Here is a 24,670-nt window from a genome sequence, read left to right on the forward strand (position 1 = left end):
CTGAGGGTGGCGGGTTCAAGCCCAGCCCAGGGCAAACTGCAAATAAAAAAACAGCCGGGCACTGTGGCGGGTGCCTGTAGTCCCAGCTGCTCGGGAGGCTGAGGCAAGAGAATCATGTAAGCCCAAGAGCTGGAGGTTGCTGTGAGCCGTGTGACGCCACGGCACTCTACCAAGGGCAGTAAAGTGAGACTCTGTACAAAAAAAAAAAAAAAAAATTACATCTGCTCTAATTTTAACCAGTTAGTTGCCTGATCCATGGTTACTCCCACTCCCTTTATCCTTTCCCACCCCACATTACAGACTGAAAAGGCTTATAACTTTGTATCTTCACCTTTCTGGGAGCCACATTTGTAGCCAGCGGCTGAACACAAACCTGAAGTGAATTTCTGGGAAAGTTTTGCTGTTATGAGAACAGGATCAGATGTGGGAGTTTCTGCCTCCTTCCCCATTTTTTGTGTCTTGAAGGAACACAGATACATTGCCTTGAACTGTGATAGCCATCTTGTTGCCATTAGGGAAAGGCTAAAGGAATCTCTCAGAGACTCTGGTATCACTGAGTCACTGAACCCATGTCAGTGAGCTCTCTATACTTCTTGTTATGTGAGGAATACAAACCCCTATTTTAATAATCAGTACTAGTTGGATCTTGTTAGTTAAAGAATAAAACATTCCTATCTGATATAGAAATAAATTATAAGTGATAAAAATAAAAAGATTTAACAGAAAAAACGTTGACCTATTATTATTGAAAATGACTTGTTAGAAAAAGTTCTGCTTGTGCAGTAAAGCATTGAAAACCAGAAGTATTGAGCTTAAAGGGAAAACCTCTGATTAATTTTAATGCTGACTATGAACACACTAACCTATATTCATTTAATTCTAATACTAAGGACATCCATCATCTTCTGTTCAAAAGTCAAATAATTTTAGTAACTAAAATACATTTTCAATAAAATTTTACATGTATACATGTAAATAAACAATAAAACAACACCAAGGACCTCTCTGTAAAATTTCATCACGCACTTTCTTTGCAGGCTGCTTCACCAATAAATGGCATTCCATTTATTTTAAATGCATGTCATTGCAGAAAACTGTTCAAATCAGTATCAAAAGCTGGGTAAGATTTTCCATGGCTATTTCAGACATCCAAACCAATGTAGTTGTATTCTAAGTATCAACTAGAGTTGCACAGGCCAAGATGCGGATCCTTCAGAAGTTGAAGATGTGACGCAGTCTACTGAAACTGGCACTGCACTTATTCAGACACAGGCTGCCTTCAGAAGTATCTTCTGTCCCTGAGACATCAGCTACATCAAGATGGCTCATCAGCTAGGTCACGTTGGTCAAAATACCTAGTAGAAGAATTGAATATTTGCATAAAGATATTAATTGAAGCACTACCTGGAAAAGACCACAACCAACCAAAAACGTCTGTCAATAAGAGGACTAGTTAAGTAAACTATAGTACATCTATACTGGGGAAGTTTATGGAGCCAAAAAAAAGGAATGAGGAAAATGTTTATATGGCTACTGTGTGATTTCTAGGACTTAAGTAAAAAAAAAAGGTAAAGAACAGACTGTTTAGTATGCTACCATCTGTAAGTGTATAGGATCACAAATATGCATATTTGCTTACACTTTATTTTATTTTTTTGTTTTTTGAGACAGAGTCTCATTATGTTACCCTCGGTAGAGTGCCATGGTGTCACAGTTCACAGCAACCTCACACACTTGGGCTTAAGCAATTCTCTTGCCTCAGCCCCCTGAGCAGCTGGGACTACAGGTGCTTACCATAATGCCTGGCTATTTTTTGGTTGCAGCTGGCATTGTTGTTTAGTAGGCCCAGGCCATGCTCGAACCCACCAGCCTCAGTGTATGTGGCTGGTGCCCTACTCACTGAGCTATAGGCGCTGAGCCATTATACTTATAAAAAAAAATATTACAAAGGGTGGCGCCTGTAGCTCAGTGGTTAGGGCGCCAGCCACACCCAGGCTGGCAGACTGGAACCTGGCCCAGGCCAGCTAAACAACTATGACAACTGCAACAACAACAAAAAAACCAGCCAGGCATTGTGGCGTGGGCTTGTAGTCCCAGCTACTAGAGAGACTGAGGCAAGAAAATCACTTCAGGGGACGACACCTGTGGCTCAAAGGATTAGGGCGCCGGCCCCATATGCCAGAAGTGGTGGGTTCAAACCCAGCCCAGGCCAAACACTGCAAAAAAAAAAAAATCGCTTAAACCCAAGAGTTTGAGGTTGCTATGAGCTGTGACGCCACGGCACACTACCAAGGGTGACATAGTGAGACTCTGTCTTAAAAAGAAAAAAAAAATTAGAAAAAAAGTAAGTTTATTTAGCTTCTGGTTCTGCAGGCTGAAAAGTTCCATGAGAGAAAAGCCTGTCTTCTGGTGAGGCTATTGCCATGCTTCATGATGTGGTGGAGACGGTTGAGGGGAAGCAAACACTTGTGAAGAGACAAAATCCAAGGGAGATCCTGGCTTTATAACAACCTAATCTCTTGGGAACTAATCCATTCCAAGGGAACTGATCTAGTCTCCCCAGAGCAAGAACTCACTACCTTGAGAATGGCACCAAGCCATTCATGAGGGATCTGCCCCAGTGAATCAAATATCTCCCAATAGGCCCTTATTCCCAACACTGCCACCCAGGAGACTAAATTTCTTTCTTTTTTTTTTTTTCATAGAGACAGAGTCTCACTTTATAGCCCTCGGTAGAGTGCCGTGGCATCACACAGCTCACAGCAACCTCCAACTCCTGGGCTTCAGCGATTCTCTTGCCTCAGCCTCCCGAGTAGCTGGGACTACAGGCACCTGCCACAACACCCGGCTATTTTTTGGTTGCAATTTGGCTGGGGCCGGGTTTGAACCCACCACCCTCGGTATATGGGGCCGGCGCCTTACCGACTGAGCCACAGGCGCCGCCCCCAGGAGACTAAATTTCAACATGAATTCTGATGACAACAAAAAAAGAAAATCCAAACCACAGCAGAAATTTTTATGGAGACATAAGTTCTTACTATGTTTGTGTCTGAAGATCTCCATAATAAGAAGCTTAAAGATAATTACCACTGGCAAAATAATTAAAGTGGCTACGTATGTAACTATGTGACACTCGATAAAAAGTATTCCATTCATTTGAGTAGATAATTTCTCTGAATAAGCAGTTATTGGCTTAAAGCTACAAAAATAAACCAACAACAATAAAAAAAAACACAAGAGGTCGGGAGGCTGAGGTGAGAGAACTGCCTAAACCCAAGAGCTGAAGGTTGCTGTGAGCTCTGATGCCACTGCACTCTACCGGGGGCAACAAAAGTGAGACTGTCTCAAAAAAAAAAAAAAAAAAAAAAAGAGGGATTGGCGCTCGGAGCTCAGTGAGTAGGGCACCAGCCATATACACTGAAGGTGGCAGGTTTGAGCCTAGGCCGGGCCTCCTAAAACAATGACAACTGCAATCAAAAACTAGCTGGGTGTTGTGGCGAGTGTCTATAGTCCCAGCTACTCAGGAGGCTGAGGCAAGAGAACTGCTTAAGCCCAAGAGTTTAAGGTTGTTGTGAGCTGTGACGCCATGGCACTCTACCGAGGGCAACATAGTGAGACTCTGTCTCAAAAAAAACAAACAAAGTTTATGATAATATCTAATACACATTTTGAAGATGCTACTCCAAAGAGAGTCAAACCTATGGGGTTTTTGGGGGGGTGGGTGGGTTTAGTCTCACTCTGTCACCTTGGGTAGAGTGCTATGGCATCATAGCTCACAGCAACTTCAAACTCTTGGGCTCAAGAGATCCTCTTGCCTCAGCCTCCCAAATAGCTGGTACTACAGGTACCTGCCACAACACCTGGCTAGCTTTTCTGTTTTTAGTAGAGATAGGGTCTTGCTCTTGCTCAGGCTGGTCAACCTACCTTGGCCTCCCAGAGGGCTAGGATTATGGGTGTGAGTCACTCTGCTGGGCCTTATGCTTTTTTCTAAACATTCAAATCTTCTATAAGTCTTTCTATAATTTAGAACTCTTTTTCTATTTTTATATAACATTTTGAAGAAAAAAAGACAAATATACTTGAATATTTATCTTTTCATAACTGCAGAATACTGTGAAACCTGTGTAGAGCAGCAGTCAGAAGTTAAGTTGTTGGTTTCATTGCTTACTGAACCATTGACTACATAACCTTTCTGAACCTGTGTCATAATCTGTAAAAGGAAAACAAAACAAAAAAATAACCCTGAGCTGTTGTAAGGATCAGAGATACGGGACATAAAGTACCTAGGTCAATGTGGTATCCTCTCATTAATTCGTTATTACCAACAGAGGAGACAGGTATTAGCTGGGATAAACATTATAAGAAATAAAATAGGTTCAAGTGGCGAGGGTGCTAGCCACATACCACTGAGCTGGCGGGTTTGAATCCAGCCCGGGCCCACCAAACAATGATGATAACTACAACTCCCTCCCACCCCACCCCCCCGCAAAAAAACAGCCAGGCTTTGTGGCAGGTGCCTGTAGTCCCAGCTACTTGGGAGGCTGAGGCAAGAGAATCACTTAAGCCCAAGAGATGGAAGTTGCTGTGAGCTGTGATGTCACAGCCCCATACCCAGAGTGATAGCTTGAGACTGTCTCAAAAAAAAAAAGAAATAAAACATGTACTAAATAAAAAATTGCTCCAATTGAAAATAAAGGATACAGGCAATTAAAGGAATATAAATGCAATAAAATTAAATGTGTTCTACCCTCACTGATAATCAAGTAAGGAAGAAGTCAAGGATTACTTAACTATACCTGCTAACCAAGCAGATCAATAAATTCAAAGCAGGAACCCTCTCATCATCTTTGTTATCCTGAAAAAGAAAAGAAAGAAAAATTTTAAAAACAGTCTGTTCCTATTATTTTTGAATTAAATTTCCTTTTCAGATGTAAAACATGAAAATTGTATTAGATGACAGTAATCATCACATGGAATTAGGAATCCTCAAAAAGGAGAAAACTAGAGTTAATAATTCCTTAAGAAACAACTAAAAGGATCTTTTTTTTTTGAAACAGAGTCTTACTTTGTCACCCTCAGTACAGTGTCGTGGCATCACAGCTCACAGCAACTTCAAACTCTTGGGCTCAAGTAATCCTCTTGCCCTAGCCTCCCAAGTAGGTGGCATTAGGTACCTGCCACAATGCCCAGCTATTTTTAGAGACAAGGTCTCGCTCTGGCTCAGGCTGGTCTTGAACTCCTGAGCTCAAGCAATCCACCCGCCCGGGGCCTCCCAGAGTGCTGGGATTACAGGCATGAGCCACCTTGCCCGAACCTAACAGTATTTTGTTTGGAGCACAAGCCATATAAAAAAGTTAGTCTGGGCCACGTCATGGAAGATGAATGAAAATATTTTGGAATGGTCAATGGCAAACAAATATACGTTTTGGGAACGGAGAAAAAAAAACTCAGAACTAGGTTTAACTTGGTATTAGATTAATTTATATAATTTATATAGTAATGTTGAAGACATGAGTTAGAGGAAGGGTCTGAATGGAGAAATTCAAAACAACTGTTGTGCCAGAGACTGTTAGTTGACTACCCTGCTTGTCCCCCCAGCCCTATTTAGCAACAGAAGCTCATTCTTAGCTAGGCAGATGGCCATCAGCTAAAAGGAAACATTTCATGTGGGTCCTTAGGACCACAGGACTAAATTCTGGCCAAAGCTATATAAGAAGATATGTTTATGGAACCTCTGAGAAGGCTATTTAAAGAAAATGGCCTTTCCCCCCCGCTTCCTTCTAGCTGCCTATAATGAAATAAAAATGGCTGGAGCTCCAGCAGCCATCTCAGACTGTTCTCGCGGAGGAAAGCCACATGTGGCAGAACTGAAGGGTCTGGACTACTGCCCCCCTACATCTTACTGACTTACCTGTGACTTCCTTTATCTGATAAACACATTCTGTTTTATTTAAGCTACTGTTTATTTTGCCAAATCTAAGCCCTAACTAATAAAATATTCCATGTGTTTCCTTGTTTACCATCACATAAATAGGTGAGTGATTTCAATTTGAAATAGTTAAGCTGCGACTTACCACTACAAGTCTCACTTCAGAGCACCTTCTTGCAAGCTGCCGAATCAGTGAATGAGCCTCAGGTAATAAAGGTTTTTCAAGACAAGCCAACAAAGCATAAAGCCATCTTCCCTAAATAAAATGTTCAATAGTTAGACAAATACTGAATAAGTTTTAACTAATTTAAAATATCTGTGGGCTTATGCCTATAATTCTAGCATTTTGGAAGGCGGAGGCCAAGAGTTTGAGAGTAGCCTAGGCAACTCAGCAAGACCTCATCTCTATAAAATTTTAAAAATTAGCCAGGTGTGGTGGTACACACCTATGCTGCTCAGGAAGCTGAGGCAAGAGGATCACTTGAGTTATAGGCAGCAGGCAAGCTGTGATTGTACCACTGGACTCTAGCCTGTGAGCAGGAGTAAGACCCTGTCTTGAAAAAGAAAAGTCCAGTGTTTTGTCTGGTTATTTGCTATGAATAAATTCACAGAACATTTCATTGTTATTATGTTTGGATATAAAAAACAAAGTATCATTTCGATAGCAAGGTATTATTTCTTGCACCTTGTAACCCTAGACAAAGAACACTGGACACTTCAAAATATTCCCTAACCCCCAAAGATTTCATTTCAGATATTTCTATGACAAATGAAGTTCTCGTTCATAAGCAGAAACTATATTAACATGTGAATAAAACATTATAAAAATTAAGATATATATATATATTTTTTATTTTTTTGTACAGTCTCCCTTTATCGCCCTTGGTAGAGTGCCATGGCGAATCAGCTCACAGCAACCTCCAACTCCCGGGCTTAGGCAATTCTCTTGCCTCAGCCTCCCAAGTAGCTGGAACTACAGGCACATGCCACAATGCCCACCTATTTTTTTGTTGCAGTTTGGCCAGGGCCGGTTTGAACCCACCACCCTCAGTATATGGGGCCAGCGCCCTACCCACTGAGCCACAGGTACCACCCAAATTAAGATATATTTTTATCTTTGCCCTCTATGTACTGGACAGATTTACAAATCATTTTATAATTTTGCCCTTTGGGTCCACACAAACTAACTATACTATACATGAAACAATGTTTTAGTACTTCTATAAATACATGACAAGGTAAATTTGTCCTTATTCCCTTTTTGAATGGAATTTTCAATTATAAAACTAACACATACGGGTGGCGCCTGTGGCTCAGTCGGTAAGGTGCTGGCCCCATATACCAAGGGTGGTGGGTTCAAGCCCAGCCCCGGCTGAACTGCAACCAAAAAATAGCTGGGCGTTGTGGTGGGCGCCTGTAGTCCCAGCTACTCGGGAGGCTGAGGCAAGAGAATCGCTTAAGCCCAGGAGTTGGAGGTTGCTATGAGCTGTGTGAGGCCACGGCACTCTACTGAGGGCCATAAAGTGAGACTCTGTCTCTACAAAAAAAAACAAAACAAAACAAAAAAAACTAACACACACTTAATGCAGAAAAATTGTCAGGAATTCATTAGCACAAAGGAAAGAACAAACCTGCAATCTCATCTCATCATCACAGATAAAATCTGTGCTAATTTTCAAAATGTTCACTGTTTTCCTATTTATATGTACAACACTTTTTCTTTTTTTTTTTTTTTTTGTAGAGACAGAGTCTCACTTTATGGCCCTAGGTAGAGTGCCGTGGCGTCACACAGCTCACAGCAACCTCCAACTCCTGGGCTTAAGCGATTCTCTTGCCTCAGCCTCCCAAGCAGCTGGGACTACAGACGCCCGCCACAACGCCCGGCTATTTTTTGTTGTTGTTGTTGCAGTTCGGCCGGGGCTGGGTTTGAACCCACCACCCTCGGTATATGGGGCCGGCGCCCTACTCACTGAGCCACAGGCGCCGCCCATGTACAACACTTTTTCAAAAAGGTTTCATCAATTGTACCTGTATCAATCAAAGGTCACACTTGGACGCAACTGATATAAAAAAATGAAAAAAGAAGAAAAAAATAAAACAGATAAGAACTAATATCAAATATTAAATTCAACAGATTCTAATAAACAAGCAGCCTAAGAACACAAAGTTATCTATTAAAGTTGTAGCTAATACACCAACACATGGGAAAAATATGTTTCACTGATACTAAAAAAAAGTTTGTTTAATTTGAAGTACTACTGCAAATTTGCTATACCTGGAAAATTATCAAGTAACATTAGATGGAACCATTGTTGACAAACTTCAAAAAAAAAATTCAAAGCATTCTGTGATAGACATACTTTTTTCTTTTTCTTTTCAGGAATGATAGACATGCTTTTATCTGACAATGTGAATGTTACTTTTCTTTTCATTATTATTATTGCTCAATATTTCGTTGCAGCAATCATCTGATTTCTTTTCCGACTGTATTTATCTTCATTCGTTCTTTACGTGGTTTTTGTTTCTAGTCCTTATCTTAAACATTGTTATTGTTATTAAATTTTAAGGCTCTTTAATTTTGTGAAGGCAAAAAGTGGAAACCAAATAAACACATGTACATGTATAGAGAAAATAAAAAAAAAAAAAAATGGGGGGGTACCTGTAGGGCACCAGCCCCATATGCCGGAGGTGGCAGGTTCAAACCCAGCCCTGTCAAAAACTGAAAAAAAATTTTTTTGGAGACAGTCTCATTTTATTGCCTTCAGTAGAGTGCTGTGGCATCATAGCTCACAGAAACTCTTGGGCTCCAGTGATTCTCTGCCTCAGTTGTCTCTTGCCTCCCAAGTAGCTGGGACTATAGACACCTTCTGCCACGATGCCTGGCTATTTTTAGAGACAGGGTCTCACTCTTACTCAGGCTGGTCCCAAACCTGTGAGCTGGCAAGAGCGAGACCCTATCTCTTTTAGACACAGAAAAACTAGCCAGGTGTTGTGACACATGCCTGTAGTCCCAGCTATTCAGGAGGGTAAGGAAAGAGGATTACAAAAGCCCAAGACTTTGAGGTTGCTGTGAGCTATCATGCCATGGCACTTTACCCAGAGTGACAGAGTGAGATTCTATTTCAAAAAAAACTAAGTTCTTTCACTAATACTTTTTTTCTCAAAGCAAAACTTTCTCAATGAAGGAAAGCAATATGTTGATTCACATTCTGGTATAAATTCCTTATTTCACTACAAAGATATACTTTTGAATTATACATATATACACATACAAATATAAAAATACAAATACCATATAGCCACAACTCATGCATGCATAAATTCAGTAAGGAGTCGCTTAACAAAGGAGATACAGGGCGGCGCCTGTGGCTCAGTGGGTAAGGCGCCGGCCCCATATACCGAGGGTGGCGGGTTCAAACCCGGCCCCGGCCAAACTGCAACCAAAAAATAGCTGGGCGTTGTGGCGGGCGCCTGTAGTCCCAGCTACTCGGGAGGCTGAGGCAAGAGAATCGCTTAAGCCCAGGAGTTGGAGGTTGCTGTGAGCTGTGTGAGGCCACAGCACTCTACTGAGGGCCATAAAGTGAGACTCTGTCTCTACAAAAAAACAAAAAAAAAAAACAAAGGAGATACATTCTGTTTTGAGAAATGCATCTGTGGGTGATTTCATCCTTATGCAGTCATCAGAGTGTACTTACACAAACATAGGTGGTGCAGCCTGTTATGTGGCTAGGCTGTATGACGTAGCTGATTGGTCCTAGGCTACTAACCCTGTAAAGCACGTCACTGCACTGAGCACTGCAGGCAGCCATAACACAGTGGTAAGTCTCTCTGTATCTAAACACGAAAAGGTACCGTCTAATACTGACTGAAACGTCTTTAGGTGGCACATGACTATACGTAGAATTTTGCCTGCATTATGAAAATAAAAAGACGTAATACTACCAATTCTGGAGTAAAGTCTCTTTCTCCAAACCAATTACTCAGATATTCCAAGACACTCGTTACTGTTGCCTAAAAAAAGGGGGGAAAGGGAAAAAGAGTTGTATTAGTAATAAAACATGAGTTCAACATGAGTTTTATTAAGTTTACTCAGAAAGCAAAGGCCTATCTTTAGAGTTCCAAAGAAAACTGTGACTCTCATTAGTAATTTGATTAGATAACTCACTCAGGGAGAAGAGGCTTTGAAAACAAATATTTTTATACTCTCAAATATCAACTAATACCTTGAATTCTAGTATTTTTTTTTTTTTTCAGATTAATAAGAGGTTACAAATGTTTAGGTTACATTATTTTCAATTCTAAGGTGAAGTTCAAGTTGTAGTTAAGCCCTTCACCCTGGGCTTAATTGTGTACATTAGACGAGATCCCACCAATTGCCCTACGTCCTCTCCCCCATCTGAAATCCCAGTATTTAGTTTGTAACCACCTGAAAAACTTCACATGCAGTTAAAAAAACAAGTATTTGTATAAAAACCTTTAGTTTAGGTGATGCCCGTAGCTCAGTGGATAGGGTACTAGCCACATACATGGCTAGTATGAGGCTGATGGGTTCGAACCCGGTGTAGGCCAGCTAAAACAACAATGACAACTACAACAACAACAAGAAAAATAGCTAGGCATTGTGGCAGGTGCCCGTAGTCCCAGCTACTAGAGAGGCTGAGGCAAGAGAATCGATTAAGCCCAAGAGTTTGAGGTTGCTGTGAGCTGTGACGACACAGCACTGTACCCAGGGTGACAGCTTGAGATTCTGTCTCAAAAAAAAAGAAAACAAAAAAACAATAAACTTCAGTGTATTTCCCAATTCAAATTAAATCAAAGTATAAATCTAAACAGGAAATTAGCTAGAGAAAGATCTGTTTTAAAGCTATACACACAGAATTTATCAAAGTCTTGAAAATATTCCCTGGTTAGGCGGCGCCTGTGGCTCAGTCAGTAAGGCACTGGCCCCATATACCAAGGGCGGTGGGTTCAAACCCGGCCCCGGCTGAACTGCAACCAAAAAATAGCTGGGCATTGTGGCGGGCACCTGTAGTCCCAGCTACTCGGGAGGCTGAGGCAAGAGAATCGCTTAAGCCCAGGAGTTGGAGGTTGCTGTGAGCTGTGATGCCATGGCACTCTACCGAGGGCCATAAAGTGAGACTCTGTCTGTACAAAGAAAAAAAAAAAGAAAATATTCTCTGGTGTACTTGCATACAGTGGGACGCTTAAAAAGAAAAATTACACTGATGGAATTTCATGTGACTGCTACAGTATGTTAATCAAATGCTTAAGTAAAACTGTCAGCCCATATATTATTTCTAACAGAGTACAATTGCTGGTGGGTTTGAATTCAGCCTAGGCCTGCCAAACAGCAATGACAACTACAACCAAAAAATAGCCGGGTGTTGTGGGCATCTGTAGTCCCTGCTACTTGGGAGGCTGAGGCAAGAGAATCGCTTAAGCTGAGGAGTTGAAGGTTGCTGTGAGCTGTGATGCCACAGCACTCTACCCAGAGCAACAGCTTGAGGCTCTGACTCAAAAAAAAAAAAAAAAAAAAAAAAGAGTACGAGCTCTGACCACCTACAAGTTACTTAATCTCAAATTGTGTCTCCTTATCTACAAAAAGTGGGTATTAATAATAACTCCCAAATATAGGGTTATATGGTAAAGATTAAATAAGAATCACTGCATATTGTAAGTGTTCAGTAAATGTATTCGAGTACGTTTTCTTTTTTTTTATTTTGGCCGGGGCTAGGTTTGAACCCACCACCTCCGACATATGGGACTGGCGCCCTACTCCTTGAGCCACAGGCGCCGCCCTCAAGTACGTTTTCATATGTTACAAACAAAAGAATGCATACTACATATATCATTATTATATAAATTTTACCTGATTCATTCTGCTAACAATACTAAGCAAGGGAGGAAAGCCAATCTGAAAGAAAAATAAGACTGTAATTTACTAAGTGGTATTATAAGAAGAGGCTTCATTTTTTTCAAACTGGTCTATTTCTTGCCACAATATTGTTTAGTAACAAAGAAAAAAATAAAAGAAAATTATTTTATTGCCCATTCTAACAAGACATTTCAGGAACAATTATGTTGGTAATGCTGAAGAATTTAAAAATAAAGTATGAGTTTGGCAATTAAAAGGTCAAAAGTATGAAATTTTAAAAAATGATACCACTCGAAAAAGTTAACTTATCAAATATATAATGTGTTGATAAAATGATATTAATATGTTGCACACACCATTTCTTTTTCTTTCTTTTTTTTTTTTGGAGAGAGTCCTCATGTCACCCTCAGTAGAGTGCCATGGTGTCATAGCTCACAGCAACCTCAAACTCTTGGGCTCAAGCGATTCTCTTGCCTCAGTCTCCCAAGTAGCTAGGACTACCAGTGTCCGCTACAACACCCGGCTATTTTTAGAGATGAGGTCTTGCTCTGGCTCAGGCTGGTCTTGAACCTGTGAGTTCAGGCAATGCACCCATCTTGGCATCCCAGGGTACTAGGATTACAGGTGTGAGCCACCGTGCCTGGCCCTATGTACATACCATTTCAAAATTTTCAACTAAATCTAACATTTTCAAGAATTAGGGTCTGGTGCAGTGGCTCATGCCTATAATTCTAGCACTCTGGGAGGCTGAGGTAGGAGCATCGCTTAAGCTCAGGAGTTCCAGACCAGCCTGAGCAAAAGTGAGACCCTCTTTCTACCAAAATACCAGAAAAAAATTAGCCAGGTGTGGTGGCATGCACCTGTAGTTCCAGCTACTCAGAACACTAAGGTAGGAGAGTAGCTTGAGCCCAGGACTTGAGGTTGCAGTGAACCATGATGACACTACTGCACTCTAGCCAAGGTAAAAGAGTGAGACTCTGTGTCAGGAAAGAAAAAGAAGAATTAAGGTCACTTGAATTAGAATGATATATATATATATATATATATATATATATTTTTTTTTTTTTGAGACAGAGCCTCAAGCTATCACCCTGGGTAGAGGGCCGTGGCATCATAGCTCACAGCAACCTCCAACTTAAGAGATTCTCTTGCCTCAGCCTCCCAAGTAGGCTAGGACTACAGGCGGCCACCACAACACCTATCTATTTTTTAGTTGTAGTTGTCATTGTTGTTTGGCAAGACCAGGCTGGATTTGAACCTGCCACCTCTGGTGTATGTGGCTGGCACCTTAGGTGCTTGAGCTACAGGCGCCAAGCCTAGAATGACATTTTCAAATATAATTTGATTTGACTAAAAAATGTCTACTTGGGACTGGGTATGATGGCTCATGCCTGTAATCCTAGCACTCTGGGAGGCTGAGGCGGAGGACTGCTTGAGCTCAGGAATTTGAGACCAGCCTGAGCAGAAGCGAGACCCTGTCTCCACTAAAAAATTGAAAACTAGCTGGGCATCATGGTGGGTACCTGTAGTCCCAGCTACTTGGGAAGCTGAGGCAGGAGGATTGCCTGAGCACAGGAGTTTGAGGTTGCTATGAGCTGGGCTGACATCATGTCACTTTAGCCTGGGAGACAGTGAGACTCTGCCTTAAAAAAAAAAAAAAGTCTACTTTGCAGTTTGCTCCTGGGAGGCCTTATTATGAAAACACCACTGACTGTGACAAACTTAGGAGGATGCATTAAATTCCTGCTTCCTAAAGCATTTTTTTTAACATGGTATATTTTACTTGTATATATTTTGGTGATAACAAGCTAACATATTTTAATTCTTTATTAAATTAAAAAGCATTTTCAAAATATGGCAAATATTAAGGATATGATCCAAAAGAAAAAGAACAATAGGTAGTGGTAAGAGTGCCAAATTAGCTTCCCTGAGACTGCAGTCTACTTACAGTCCTACACCATGTGTCAGAGTGACACTTGTTTTTTAGAGACAGAGTCTCACTTTATCGCCCCTAGGTAGAGTGCCATGGCGTCACAGCTGACAGCAACCTCCAGCTCTTGGGCTTAGGTGATTCTCTTGCCTCAGCCTCCCGAGTAGCTGGGACTACAGGCACCCGCCACAATGCCCGGCTATTTTTTGTTGCCGTTTGGCTGGGGCCGGGTTCAAACCCACCACTCTCGGTATATGGGGCTGGCTGGCGCCCTACCTACTGAGCCACAGGTGCTGCCCGGAGTGGCACTTTTTCCAGGCCTTGTTCACACAGTATTATTAAACTTTTTTTTTTTTTTTTTTTGAGACAGGGTCTCACTTTATTGTCTGGGCTAGGGTGCAGTTGCATAATCATAGCTCACAGCAACCTGAAACTCCTGGGCTCAAGCAATTCTCCTGCCTCAGTCTCCTGAGTAGCTGGGACTACAGACACTTCATGCCTGGCTAAAAACTTTCTTTGCCTGGATGTTGCCTCAAAAATAGCAGCTCAGTATAGTTATAAGTTATATTTCTATTACAGTGTGATTTGGCATGTTGTCATAAAAGGACAATTTGTATTTCCTTCTTGTGAGATGTCTCTCTCTATACACACACACACACACACCCTTTGTCTATTTTATTTTGAGAGTGGGTGGGAGAGAGTAGGTTTTATCTATCAATGATTCTTGGAGCTTTCTGCATTTTTAGGAAAAATTAGTTCTAAATGTGAAAAACACAATGTGGTACCTTATTGCAAATCATAAATACCTGCTGAACAAAACAACATGAGGCGCAGCGCAGATGTATACAATGTTCTACAGGAACGTAGGCAAACTCAGGGGCAGGTGAATCCAAAAGGACAAAGAATTGGGTCCGTAATTTATGATTAAAGCCATGTGAAACTTAAATACACCTCAACATTTCATCTTTAGATTATACAATTCAGTAAGCATTTTAAGGTACCTTTCTAATTGTGTCATTTTCCTTTTTTCCTAATAACTTGTTTTCCCAATGCCTTACCATTTCCAAAAAATGAAATCTAATTCATAAAATTATTACATAGCCAAACATAAAAGATAAGAAATCAACTTAAAATTAGTCACAGTAAATTGTTTCAGAAACTGGGCTGCCACTTTTTAAGTTAAAGTGCTAATAAAGTAAGTCAGGGGTTGCCAAAAGTCAGATAGTTAAGTAATGTAGGATTTGCGTACCATGTACAGTCTTAGCCGCATATTATTAATTTATTTTTTACAACTATTAAACACCTAAAATGTGCCGGGTGCAGTGCCTCACACCTGTAAGCCCAGCAATTCAGGAGGCTGAGGCAGAAGGATTGCTTGAGGCCAGGAGTTTAAGGCTACAGGAGGCTATCATCAAGCCACTGCACTCCAGCCTGGGCAACAAGAGACTGCTGTCTCTTAAAAAAAAAGAAAAGAAAACCGAAACATCATTCTTAGATCATGGTCTATATATTTGCTGACCTCTTATAATAAGTAACATGCCAAAATTAGAATCCTTTTTGTCTAGTTTATCCACATATCACCTACTTGTACATAATCAATTCCAGGACTTTCATTTGTTGCTGGCCCAATTGCCCCTTCAGCACATAATCTTTCACCCAGACAAAATTTTTTCCAGCCTTCTTCATCTTCAGATTTTGGCTGAAAGAGAAAAAAATGAATTTATTTCTATGTGTTTGTTTTTAATATTGAACAAAAGAAAAAGAACTAAACTCAAGAATAATGTACCAGTTATAGGCAGAATTTTGTGTCCCTAAAATTCATACCTTTAAGCCCTAACCTCTAGTACCTCAGAATGTGACTGTATTTTGAGATACAGCCTAAAAAGGTGATTACAGTAAAATAAGGCCATTAGAATGAGCCCTAATCCAATCCAATTTCCTTATGAAAGGGAATTTAAATATATAGACACAAGGGATTCCCATACACTGCAGACATACCAGGTAAGCATGCAGGGAGAAGGTGGCCAGCTACAAGCCCAGGAGAAAAGACTCAGAAGAAACCAACCCTGCTGAAATCTTGGACTTACAACCTTCAAGACTGTAAGAAAAATACATTTTGGTTGTTTAAGACACCTAGTCTTTTATGGCAGCCCTACCAAACATAGTGCCTGAGTAGTTTGGACCCCCTTTAATGGCCACTGACAAGCCAGGGTGCATTTAAAAGAGGGTGATAAAAATGGAAATTAGTATTGCAAAAAATGAACTAAGGAATGCTTACAAGAATGAAGAATGTTTGTCCCAGGGGAGGAGATATGATTACATCCTTTACATAACTGAAGGCTGCCCCATCAGAGAGGAAACATTCATTCTGAGTTGTCAGACAGAAAAAGCAGGACCAATGGGGAAAAGCATTCAGCCCATCATAACCCACCTTAACAAAATAACTTTTATTTGTACATATACTGCCTTGTAAATTACTCTACACAGGTACAGTTTTCCTCCCTGGGACAAATAGGTTTCATTAGATTCTTAGGGTGAACAGAAGATTGCTAAAATGTTTTAAACCTGTCATCCTGGAACAATGTATTCACCTTTTCCTATTGACCTCATTAGGCCAAAGACTGTTTCTGTTTCAGATAGCAGTAAATATTCTGTTAAATATAGTATATGCCTAGGTGGCGCCTGTGGCTCAAGGAGTGGGGTGCCGGCCCCATATACCAGAGGTGGCAGGTTCAAACTCAGCCCCGGCCAAAAACTGCAAACAAAACAAAACAAAAAAAAAACCCCAAACAACTATATATGCCTTAGCCTGGTGTTGTGGCAGATGCCTGTAGTACCAGCTACTTGGGAGGCTGACACAAGAGAATCACTTAAGCCCAAGAGTTTGAGGTTGCTGTGAGCTATGATGCTATAGCACTCTACCCAGGGCAACATAGTGAGATTCTATCTCCCCCCAACCCCCCAAAAGATATATATGTGTGTGTGTGTGTGTATATATATAAAATAAATATATGTGTGTATATATATTATATGCTTAATAAACGATTGGCTCAATCAATAAACAAATGTTTGCAATGTTTATATAGGTGCCATCACAGTGTGGTTTTAAATGTTGTTTCATTTTATTACCGACATAATGTTTACATTTGCCATGATGAACACTTAACAACTGCTATATATTATTCCATTACTCTGAAAGACCACAGTTTATTTTTATTTATTTATTTATTTATTTTTGAGACAGAGCCTTAAGCTGTCGCCCTGGGTAGAGTGCCATGGCATCATAGGTCACAGCAACCTCCAACTCCTGGGTTCAAGCGATTCTCCTGCCTCTGCCTCCCAAGTAGCTGGGATTACAGGTGACCACCACAATGCCTGGCTATTTCTTGGTTGCAGCCATCATTGTTGTTTGGCGGGCCCAGGCTGGATTCAAACCCGCCAGCTCACGTGTATATGGCTGGGGCCTTAGCTGCTTGAGCCATAGCGATTCTCCTGCCTCTGCCTCCCAAGTAGCTGGGACTATAGGTGCCCGCCACAATGCCTGGTTATTTCTTGGTTACAGCCATCATTGTTGTTTGGCGGGCCCAGGCTGAATTCGAACTCGCCAGCTCACGTGTATATGGCTGCTGCCTTAGCTGCTGAGCCTATTTTTATTTATTTTTGATACAGTCTCACTCTGTCACCCTGGGGTTGAATGCTATGATGTCACCATAGCTCACACCAACCTCTAACACTTAGGCTCAAGCAATCCTTATGCCTCAAGCTTCCTGAATAGCTGGGACGATAGGCACTCATCACAATGCCTGGCTAATTTTTCTGTTTTTAGTAGAGATGGGGTCTTGCTTTGCTCAGGCTGGTGTTGAGCTCCTGAGTTCAAGCAATCCACCCCTCATGGCCTCCCAGAGTGCTAGGATTACAGATGGGAGCCACTGAGCCCGGCTGGGACTATAGTTTATTGAATCAATTACATGAAGTCATTTCCATTTTTGACAAAAATTATATCAAGTCATAATGTATTATAGGCTTTGGATGTCACCTAACAGACATGTAGATTTGGCTTCTTTTGAATTAGTGGGCATGTACTCAAAAGTCCTTACGCTGAGTAAGAAAAAAATATACCTATATCCACCAATTCCCCTCCCCCATACATCCTTCTTACTAGGAAGACAGTAGTAAAAGGAACACAGGTTTTAGAGTCCTTGGGCAAGTGATATGTTAGTTCCCTTCATACTTTCCGCAGAGCAGAGCTTTCATGTGGTACATATGCAGAAGCACACAGCTTTTAGCTGGTCATCTTGGGAGGAGTACACAAGCAGCCATTTATTCTAATGTGCCACTATGTAAAAGATGTTAGAAAGTACTTCCTGGCTCGGCGCCTGTAGCTCAGTGGCTAGGGCACCAGCCACATACACTGAAGCTGGTGGGTTCGAATCCAGCACAGGTCTGCCAAAACAACAACAAAATAGCCGGGCGTTGTGGCGGGCACCTGTAGTCCCAGCTACTTGGGAGGCTGAGGCAAGAAAATTGCCTAAGCCCAAGAGTTGGAGGTTGCTATGAGCTGTGATGCCATAGCACTGTACCAAAGGTGACATCGTGAAACTCTGTCTAAAAAAAAAAAGTACTTCCTACAGGAAACTTCTAAAACCCTAAATCCATGAACTGCTGAAACTAGGTGCAAAATTGTGTGCATAGGTGCATTTTTTCCCCTTTGAAGATACAGAGCTTTTATTAGATAATCAGAAGGAATATAAGAGTCCCCAGGGGCTAAAAATTGCTGCCCTGGGCTGGTGTGGTAGCCAAGACTATAATCCTAGCACTTTGGGAGGGAGGCTGAGGTGGGAGGAATGCTCAGGTCAGGAGTTTGAGAACAGCCTGGGCAACACAGCAAGACCCTGTCTCTACATTAAAAAACACAAAAACCCAAACGCACCAAAACAAACAAAAAAAACCAAACTACTTCCCTGGATAAAGGTGTCCATGTTTTCCTCAACTCCCTTCTTTATTTGGGGTGTTAAGAATGAAGAGCTTCAAACTGTATCTAAATAGGTAAAGTGCAGGAAATACTAGTTTGCAATATGCATGATAGGCTTCAGTAATACGTTATTGGTATTGTGAAGATGACAGGATATTCTGTACTACTGTGGGTTTTCTGCATGCATCATAACCTCATCAGGGAAATCCAACAAGTCTTTACTCAATGTTTTTGTAAATATTGAAAAAGTTATTTATTTTCCAAAAAGCAAATGGCTAGAAGAATCTTTAAAAACTTTTAGAGGCCTAATGATCACCTGTCCAAAAGTCTCCCAGAAGGCTGGGATTAAAATTGTCATGAAAATAATAATGTATACTACTAATTCTATACTTTACAGGCTATTACTATAATAGAATTGTTGCTATTAGTGGTATGTAGAAGAAAACGAAAATAATATGAACTAAGCAAGTGAATCTTTAAAGATTGGAAATACATATGGACTATTTCAAACAGGTATATATGTTACAACTTAAACTGAGAAATTTACATACCATTGTCACATTACTATCCAACTGTTGTGACTTCCAGTGACTTCTATGTTTATTCACACTCTAAAGGAAGAAAAGTTAGACAAGGGTTTTCAGAGAATGCATAACAAAAGAAATCAGTTTCTGCACAAAATTCTAACCATCTGAAACTTAAAAAATAAATTCCAAACTAGATTATGTTTAATGATTATAAGAATTTGGTAATTAATTCATGGGGGTTCAGTATACTTCAGGAGCATAAATCTTAGTTCTCCAACTATCTTCTAAGAACAGAAATAAATCTGAAAGGGGGTCTAATGTGATAAAATTTGATACTTACTTGTCGAACAATCGAAAACTGTGCTACTTGTTGTTGTTGCCACTGTAGTGTTGGAGAATAACCTTCAGGGGCAGGTTGGCAACCTGACAGCTAGAGATCAGTTCATAAATAGTACAATTAATTTTAGTATCATAACTAGAATCTCATGCTTCTACAAAGTAAGACTAAAACCAAGATACAGAGTGAAAAATAAATAAGACTGTTCAAGAAAAATAAATACTTTACTATTTATGTCCAGTTAAAATTGTTATGGAAAGATCTTTAGTCACTTTAATAAGAGCAATCTGGAATGGTTTATAGTTCTGAGTTTCTAAGAAATCTAAATGACATGAGCCCTGAGGATACAATCTAATCCTATCTTTCTATAATACCAAAACAGAAACAAAAGGAGAGATAAACCCCAAATAAAGAATTTTTGGCATGAAAAACAGTGAAGGAAGGATTAAGTTCTAGAGTTCAATAGCACAATAGGGTGACAATAATTTATTCTGTATTTCACAATAGCTAAGGAAAGAATTTGAAATGTTCTTAACACAAAGAAATGATAGGGTGGTGCCAGAGGCTCAGTGGGTAGGGCACCAGCCCCATATGCCGAGGGTCGTGGATTCAAACCCAGCCCCAAACTGCAACAAAAAAATAGCCGGGCATTGTGGCCGGCACCTGTAGTTCCAGCTACTCAGGAGGCTGAGGCAAGGGAATTGCCTAAGCCCAGGAGTTGGAGGTTGCTGTGAGCTGTGTGATGCCACGGCACTCTACCAAGGGCGATAAAGTGAGACTCTCTACAAAAAAACAACAACAAAAAAAGATAAATGAGGTGAGGAATATCCTAATTACTCTGATTTGATCATTGATCATTCCACATTGTATGCAGGTATCAAAATAATATACATACATACCCCATAAATATGTACAATTATTATCTATCAATATGATTAAAAAAAGAATTCTGATATGGGCAAAATGTACTCAAATAACAACACTTGATTTTATATTTATTTATTTACTTTCGTGACAGGGTCTCACTGTATTATCCAGGCTGCTCTCCAACTCCTGGCTTCAAGAGATCTTCTCACCTCAGCCTCCTGAATCCCCTGGGATTACAGGCACAAACTTATAATCTAAAATATCACACAATTCACAAATGATCACCTATTGCCTTGAAATAGAACTTAAGTGGGATCACTTTTAAAAAATTAGGTAAACAGGGCACAGTGGCTCACAACTGTATTCCCAGTGTAACTGGAGGCCAAGGTGGGAGGACCACTTGAGGCCAGGATTTTAACACCAGCCTGGGTAACATAGTGACAATGCCCATCTTTAAAAAAAAAAAAAAAGAAAAGAAAATAGCCAGGGTGGTGGTGTACATTTGTATTCCTGTCTACTTGGGAGGCTGTGGCAGAAGGATTGCTTGAGTGTAGTAAGTTATGATAGTGCCATTATACCCCAACCTACCCAACCTGAGTGACACAGTGAGATGCTGACTTGGGAATCAGAAATTAGGTACATAAGACATATTCCATCAACTAAAAATTTCTGAAAAGGAATTATATGAAACATTATAGTGTCTGAACTAAAATTTTTCTTTTTTTTTTTTTTTTTTGGTTTTTTGGCCGGGGCTGGGTTTGAACCCACCACCTCTGGCATATGGGACCGGCGCCCTACTCCTTGAGCCACAGGCACCGCCCTGAACTAAAATTTTTCTAATTATAAATACCAGATAAATGAATTAGAACATAAAATATAAATTATCAAAATATTCCTCCTCAGAGAGATAGTCTGTGATTATTTACAGTAGTTCTCTTATTTATTGATCATTGTATATACTTTCTTGGCAATAGTCACAAAAAGTATTTAATTTGTTTGCTTGTTTACTGTCTTCCTCAACAGACTGTAAATTCTTCAAGGGTAATGATCTTTCCTGTCTTAGCCTCTATTTTATTTCTAGTACCTGGCACAATCTACTTGCTTAATAAAAAATGTGCTTAGGGCTTGGCGCCTGTAGCACAGGGGTTACCATGCCAGCCACATGCACTGAGGATGGCAGGTTTGAACCGGGCCCAGGCCAGCTAAACAACGACAATCGCCACAACAACAAAAAAAATACCTGGGTGTTGTGGAAGGCATCTATAGTCCCAGCTACTTGGGAGGCTGAGGCTACAGAATCACTAACCCCAAGAGTTTGAGATTGCTGTGAGCTGTGACGGCACAGCACTTTACTGAGGATGACACAGTGAGACTCTATCTCAACAACAACAAAACTGTGCTTAGGCTGGATATGGTGGCTTACATTTGTAATCCCAGCACTTTGGGAGATTGTGAGGTGGGAGGAATGCTTGAGGCCAGGAGTTTAAGACCAGCATGGGCAACATATCAAGACCTCATCTCTACAAAAAAATTTAAAAACAAAATAAAATTTTAGGTATGGGGCAGTGCCTGTGGCTCAAAGGAGTAGGGCGCCAGCCCCATATGCCAGAGGTGGCAGGTTCAAACCCAGCCCCAGCCAAAAACTGCAAAAAAAAAAAAAAAAAATTAGGTATGCTGGCAGGCTACTTTAAGTTGACTGATGACGGGCCAGGCAAATAAAGTGCTAGATAAAAATAAATGAATAAAGGTATCCCCAGTGTGCAAGCAGCTAAGCATAAGACATTTGGGTTCCTACTGTTACAGAATAAAAGAAAACTTGGTCAAATTCAGAACAAGCAAGGTACGCAAAATAAGACTAAAAACCAGTTTGATAATAATTATGAAAACAGAACCAGAACAAGATCTCTTAAAAAATAAAGAATAGGGGCGGCGCCTGTGGCTCAGTCGGTAAGGCGCCGGCCCCATATACCGAGGGTGGCGGGTTCAAACCCGGCCCCTGCCGAACTGCAACCAAAAAATAGCCGGGCGTTGTGGCGGGCGCCTGTAGTCCCAGCTACTCGGGAGGCTGAGGCAAGAGAATCGCTTAAGCCCAGGAGTTGGAGGTTGCTGTGAGCTGTGTGGGGCCACGGCACTCTACCGAGGGCCATAAAGTGAGACTCTGTCTCTACAAAAAAAAAAAATAAATAAAGAATAGGGGCGGTGCCTCTGGCTCAAGGAGTGAGGTAGTGGGTTCAAACCCGGTCTCGGCCAAAAACTGCAAATAAAATAAAATAAAAATAAAGAATGGCATTAAGTAACCTAAAGACGACTTTAGGATTGGATTATGTCCTAAATTAAGATGGGCAAGTCTTCACAAATGCCAGGGTTATGGTCTCCTCGGAGATAGCACAGGCCAATTGTTCTTCTGGAAGAAAATGTACAAACGAATGTATAATTTGTAGGTAGTGGTCAAATCTTACCTATATTATAACTGACACCCTCAGATTCTAAAGGAAGAATCTTAGCCTTTTAATTTTGGGAGACAGTTAATAAAACTCACAGAAATATTCACACTTTGCTTCCTTTTCAACTTCTTTGGGTCAATTTGAGCTACCACAACATCTGGACATTGAGCTGCTTCGATCCTACAAATAATTAATAAACGCAAATTTAATTAAAATTGTACTTTGCTCAGGTGTAGTAAAACAAGCAATCCACTTCCACAGTTCATTGTGAAACCAGGAAAAAATTTGGATTTCCAATTGAAGTTCTAAACAATATACAGTACAGGTATTTCTCAAACTATCTGGATTGAAAGCAAGGAAATGTAAAAGCACACATCTTGATACGCTCAACCAAGTTCAAAAAAACCCAGCCCACACTAGGACGTAGTCCAGTGAGCTTGAGCAAATCAGAATTCGCGCGAGAAAAGGACAGGAATGGAAGCGGGGCTTTAGCTCACAGAGGGGTCGAGCTGGGTACCAGATGCTGTGCCCAGGGGCAGGGCGGATGACCAGCCCACCCGTACAGGGGCAAATCACTCACTGGACCCGTCTCAGGTATTCCTGAGGTGTTCTCGGGGGTACCGAGGGATCGAAAGCTTCCGTCAAGTCGCAGGGTTCCACCGGCAGAAGCCGGGGCATCAACTCTTCCACTGCAGACTCTGCAGGTACCCACGCCATGGCTTTCAATCCGGCCAGTCCCGCCCAGCGCATGCGCCCTGTCAAGGTCACGGCGCAGGCGCATAAGGAAGCGCCTTTGGCACGGAGCTCCGCAAGCGGCGGGATTTAGGGAATGTAACTGCGCATGAGCATATTGCTTGCGCAAGGTTAAGGCTCTGGTGGTGTAGTAAAGGATGGGCGAGTTTAATTCCTGGCGGAAGCGACTCTGAAGTGTTACTTCATCTTTAACCCTCTATTCTCTCTTCTAAAGTTAGGGCGAAGAATAACTTTTATGAATCCCCAGTATGAGAGATGCTTAGATATATATATATTTTTTTTGTAGAGACAGAGTCTCACTTTATGGCCCTCGGTAGAGTGCCGTGGCAACCTCCAACTCCTGGGCTTAAGCGATTCTCTTGCCTCAGCCTCCCAAGTAGCTGGGACTACAGGCGCCCTGCTTAGATATTTTTTGAAGCAGTCAAGTAACGTTACTATCATTGTCGTTCTTGGAGCTCTAAATTCTTTTTTTTTTTTTTTTGAGACATTCTATGTTGCCCTCGGTAGAGTGCAGTGGCAACACAGCTCACAGCAACTCCAACTTCTGGGCTTAAGCGATTCTCTTGCCTAAGCCTCCCGCGTAGCTGGGACTACAGACACCTGCCACAACGCCCGGCTGTTTTTTGGTTGTAGTTGTCATTGTTTGACAGGCCGGGGCTGGATTCGAACCCTCCAGCTCTGGTCTGTGGGTGGCGCTTTAGCTGCTGAGCTATGGCCACCGAGCGGGAGCTCTAAATTCTTAAACCATGGGTACACACGTTACATACATTTCCTCATTTGATTCTTAGTAGGGTGCCGTGGTGTCATAATTCACAGCAACCACAAACTTTTGGGTTCAAGCGATCCTCTTGCACCAGCCTCCAGAGTAGCTGGGACTACATGCACCTACTGCAGGAACTGACTAATTTTTCATGTTTTAGTAGAGACGTATTTCACTATTGCGCAGGCTGGTGTCAAACTCCTGTGCTCAGGCAATCCCCTGGCCTTGGCCTTCCAGACTGCTAGGATTATAGGTGTGAACCACACCCCTTGGCCA

At 41.3% G+C, this 24,670-nt stretch overlaps 1 protein-coding gene across 2 annotated transcripts; it reads right to left on the bottom strand.

Annotated features, from left to right (window-relative positions):
• Positions 1-1,039: 1,039 nt before the first annotated feature.
• On the bottom strand, positions 1,040-23,710 carry GEMIN2 (gem nuclear organelle associated protein 2). 2 transcript variants are annotated; one of them, XM_053595122.1, is made up of 10 exons: positions 23,462-23,710; positions 22,977-23,061; positions 19,574-19,663; positions 19,258-19,317; positions 15,320-15,433; positions 11,799-11,843; positions 9,872-9,940; positions 6,075-6,185; positions 4,797-4,855; positions 1,040-1,355 (listed from the first exon to the last, which is right to left on the bottom strand). In XM_053595122.1, exons 1-10 carry the CDS (start codon positions 23,629-23,631, stop codon positions 1,316-1,318), a joined length of 843 nt encoding a protein of 280 aa, XP_053451097.1. In that variant the 5' UTR covers positions 23,632-23,710; the 3' UTR covers positions 1,040-1,315. The 2 variants fall into 2 exon arrangements, with proteins under 2 accessions (XP_053451097.1, XP_053451098.1); XM_053595123.1 differs by lacking the exon at positions 11,799-11,843 and having other exon boundaries at positions 23,462-23,655.
• Positions 23,711-24,670: the final 960 nt, after the last annotated feature.

Source organism: Nycticebus coucang, chromosome 6 (assembly GCF_027406575.1).
Source record: "Nycticebus coucang isolate mNycCou1 chromosome 6, mNycCou1.pri, whole genome shotgun sequence".
Taxonomy (NCBI): domain Eukaryota; kingdom Metazoa; phylum Chordata; class Mammalia; order Primates; family Lorisidae; genus Nycticebus; species Nycticebus coucang.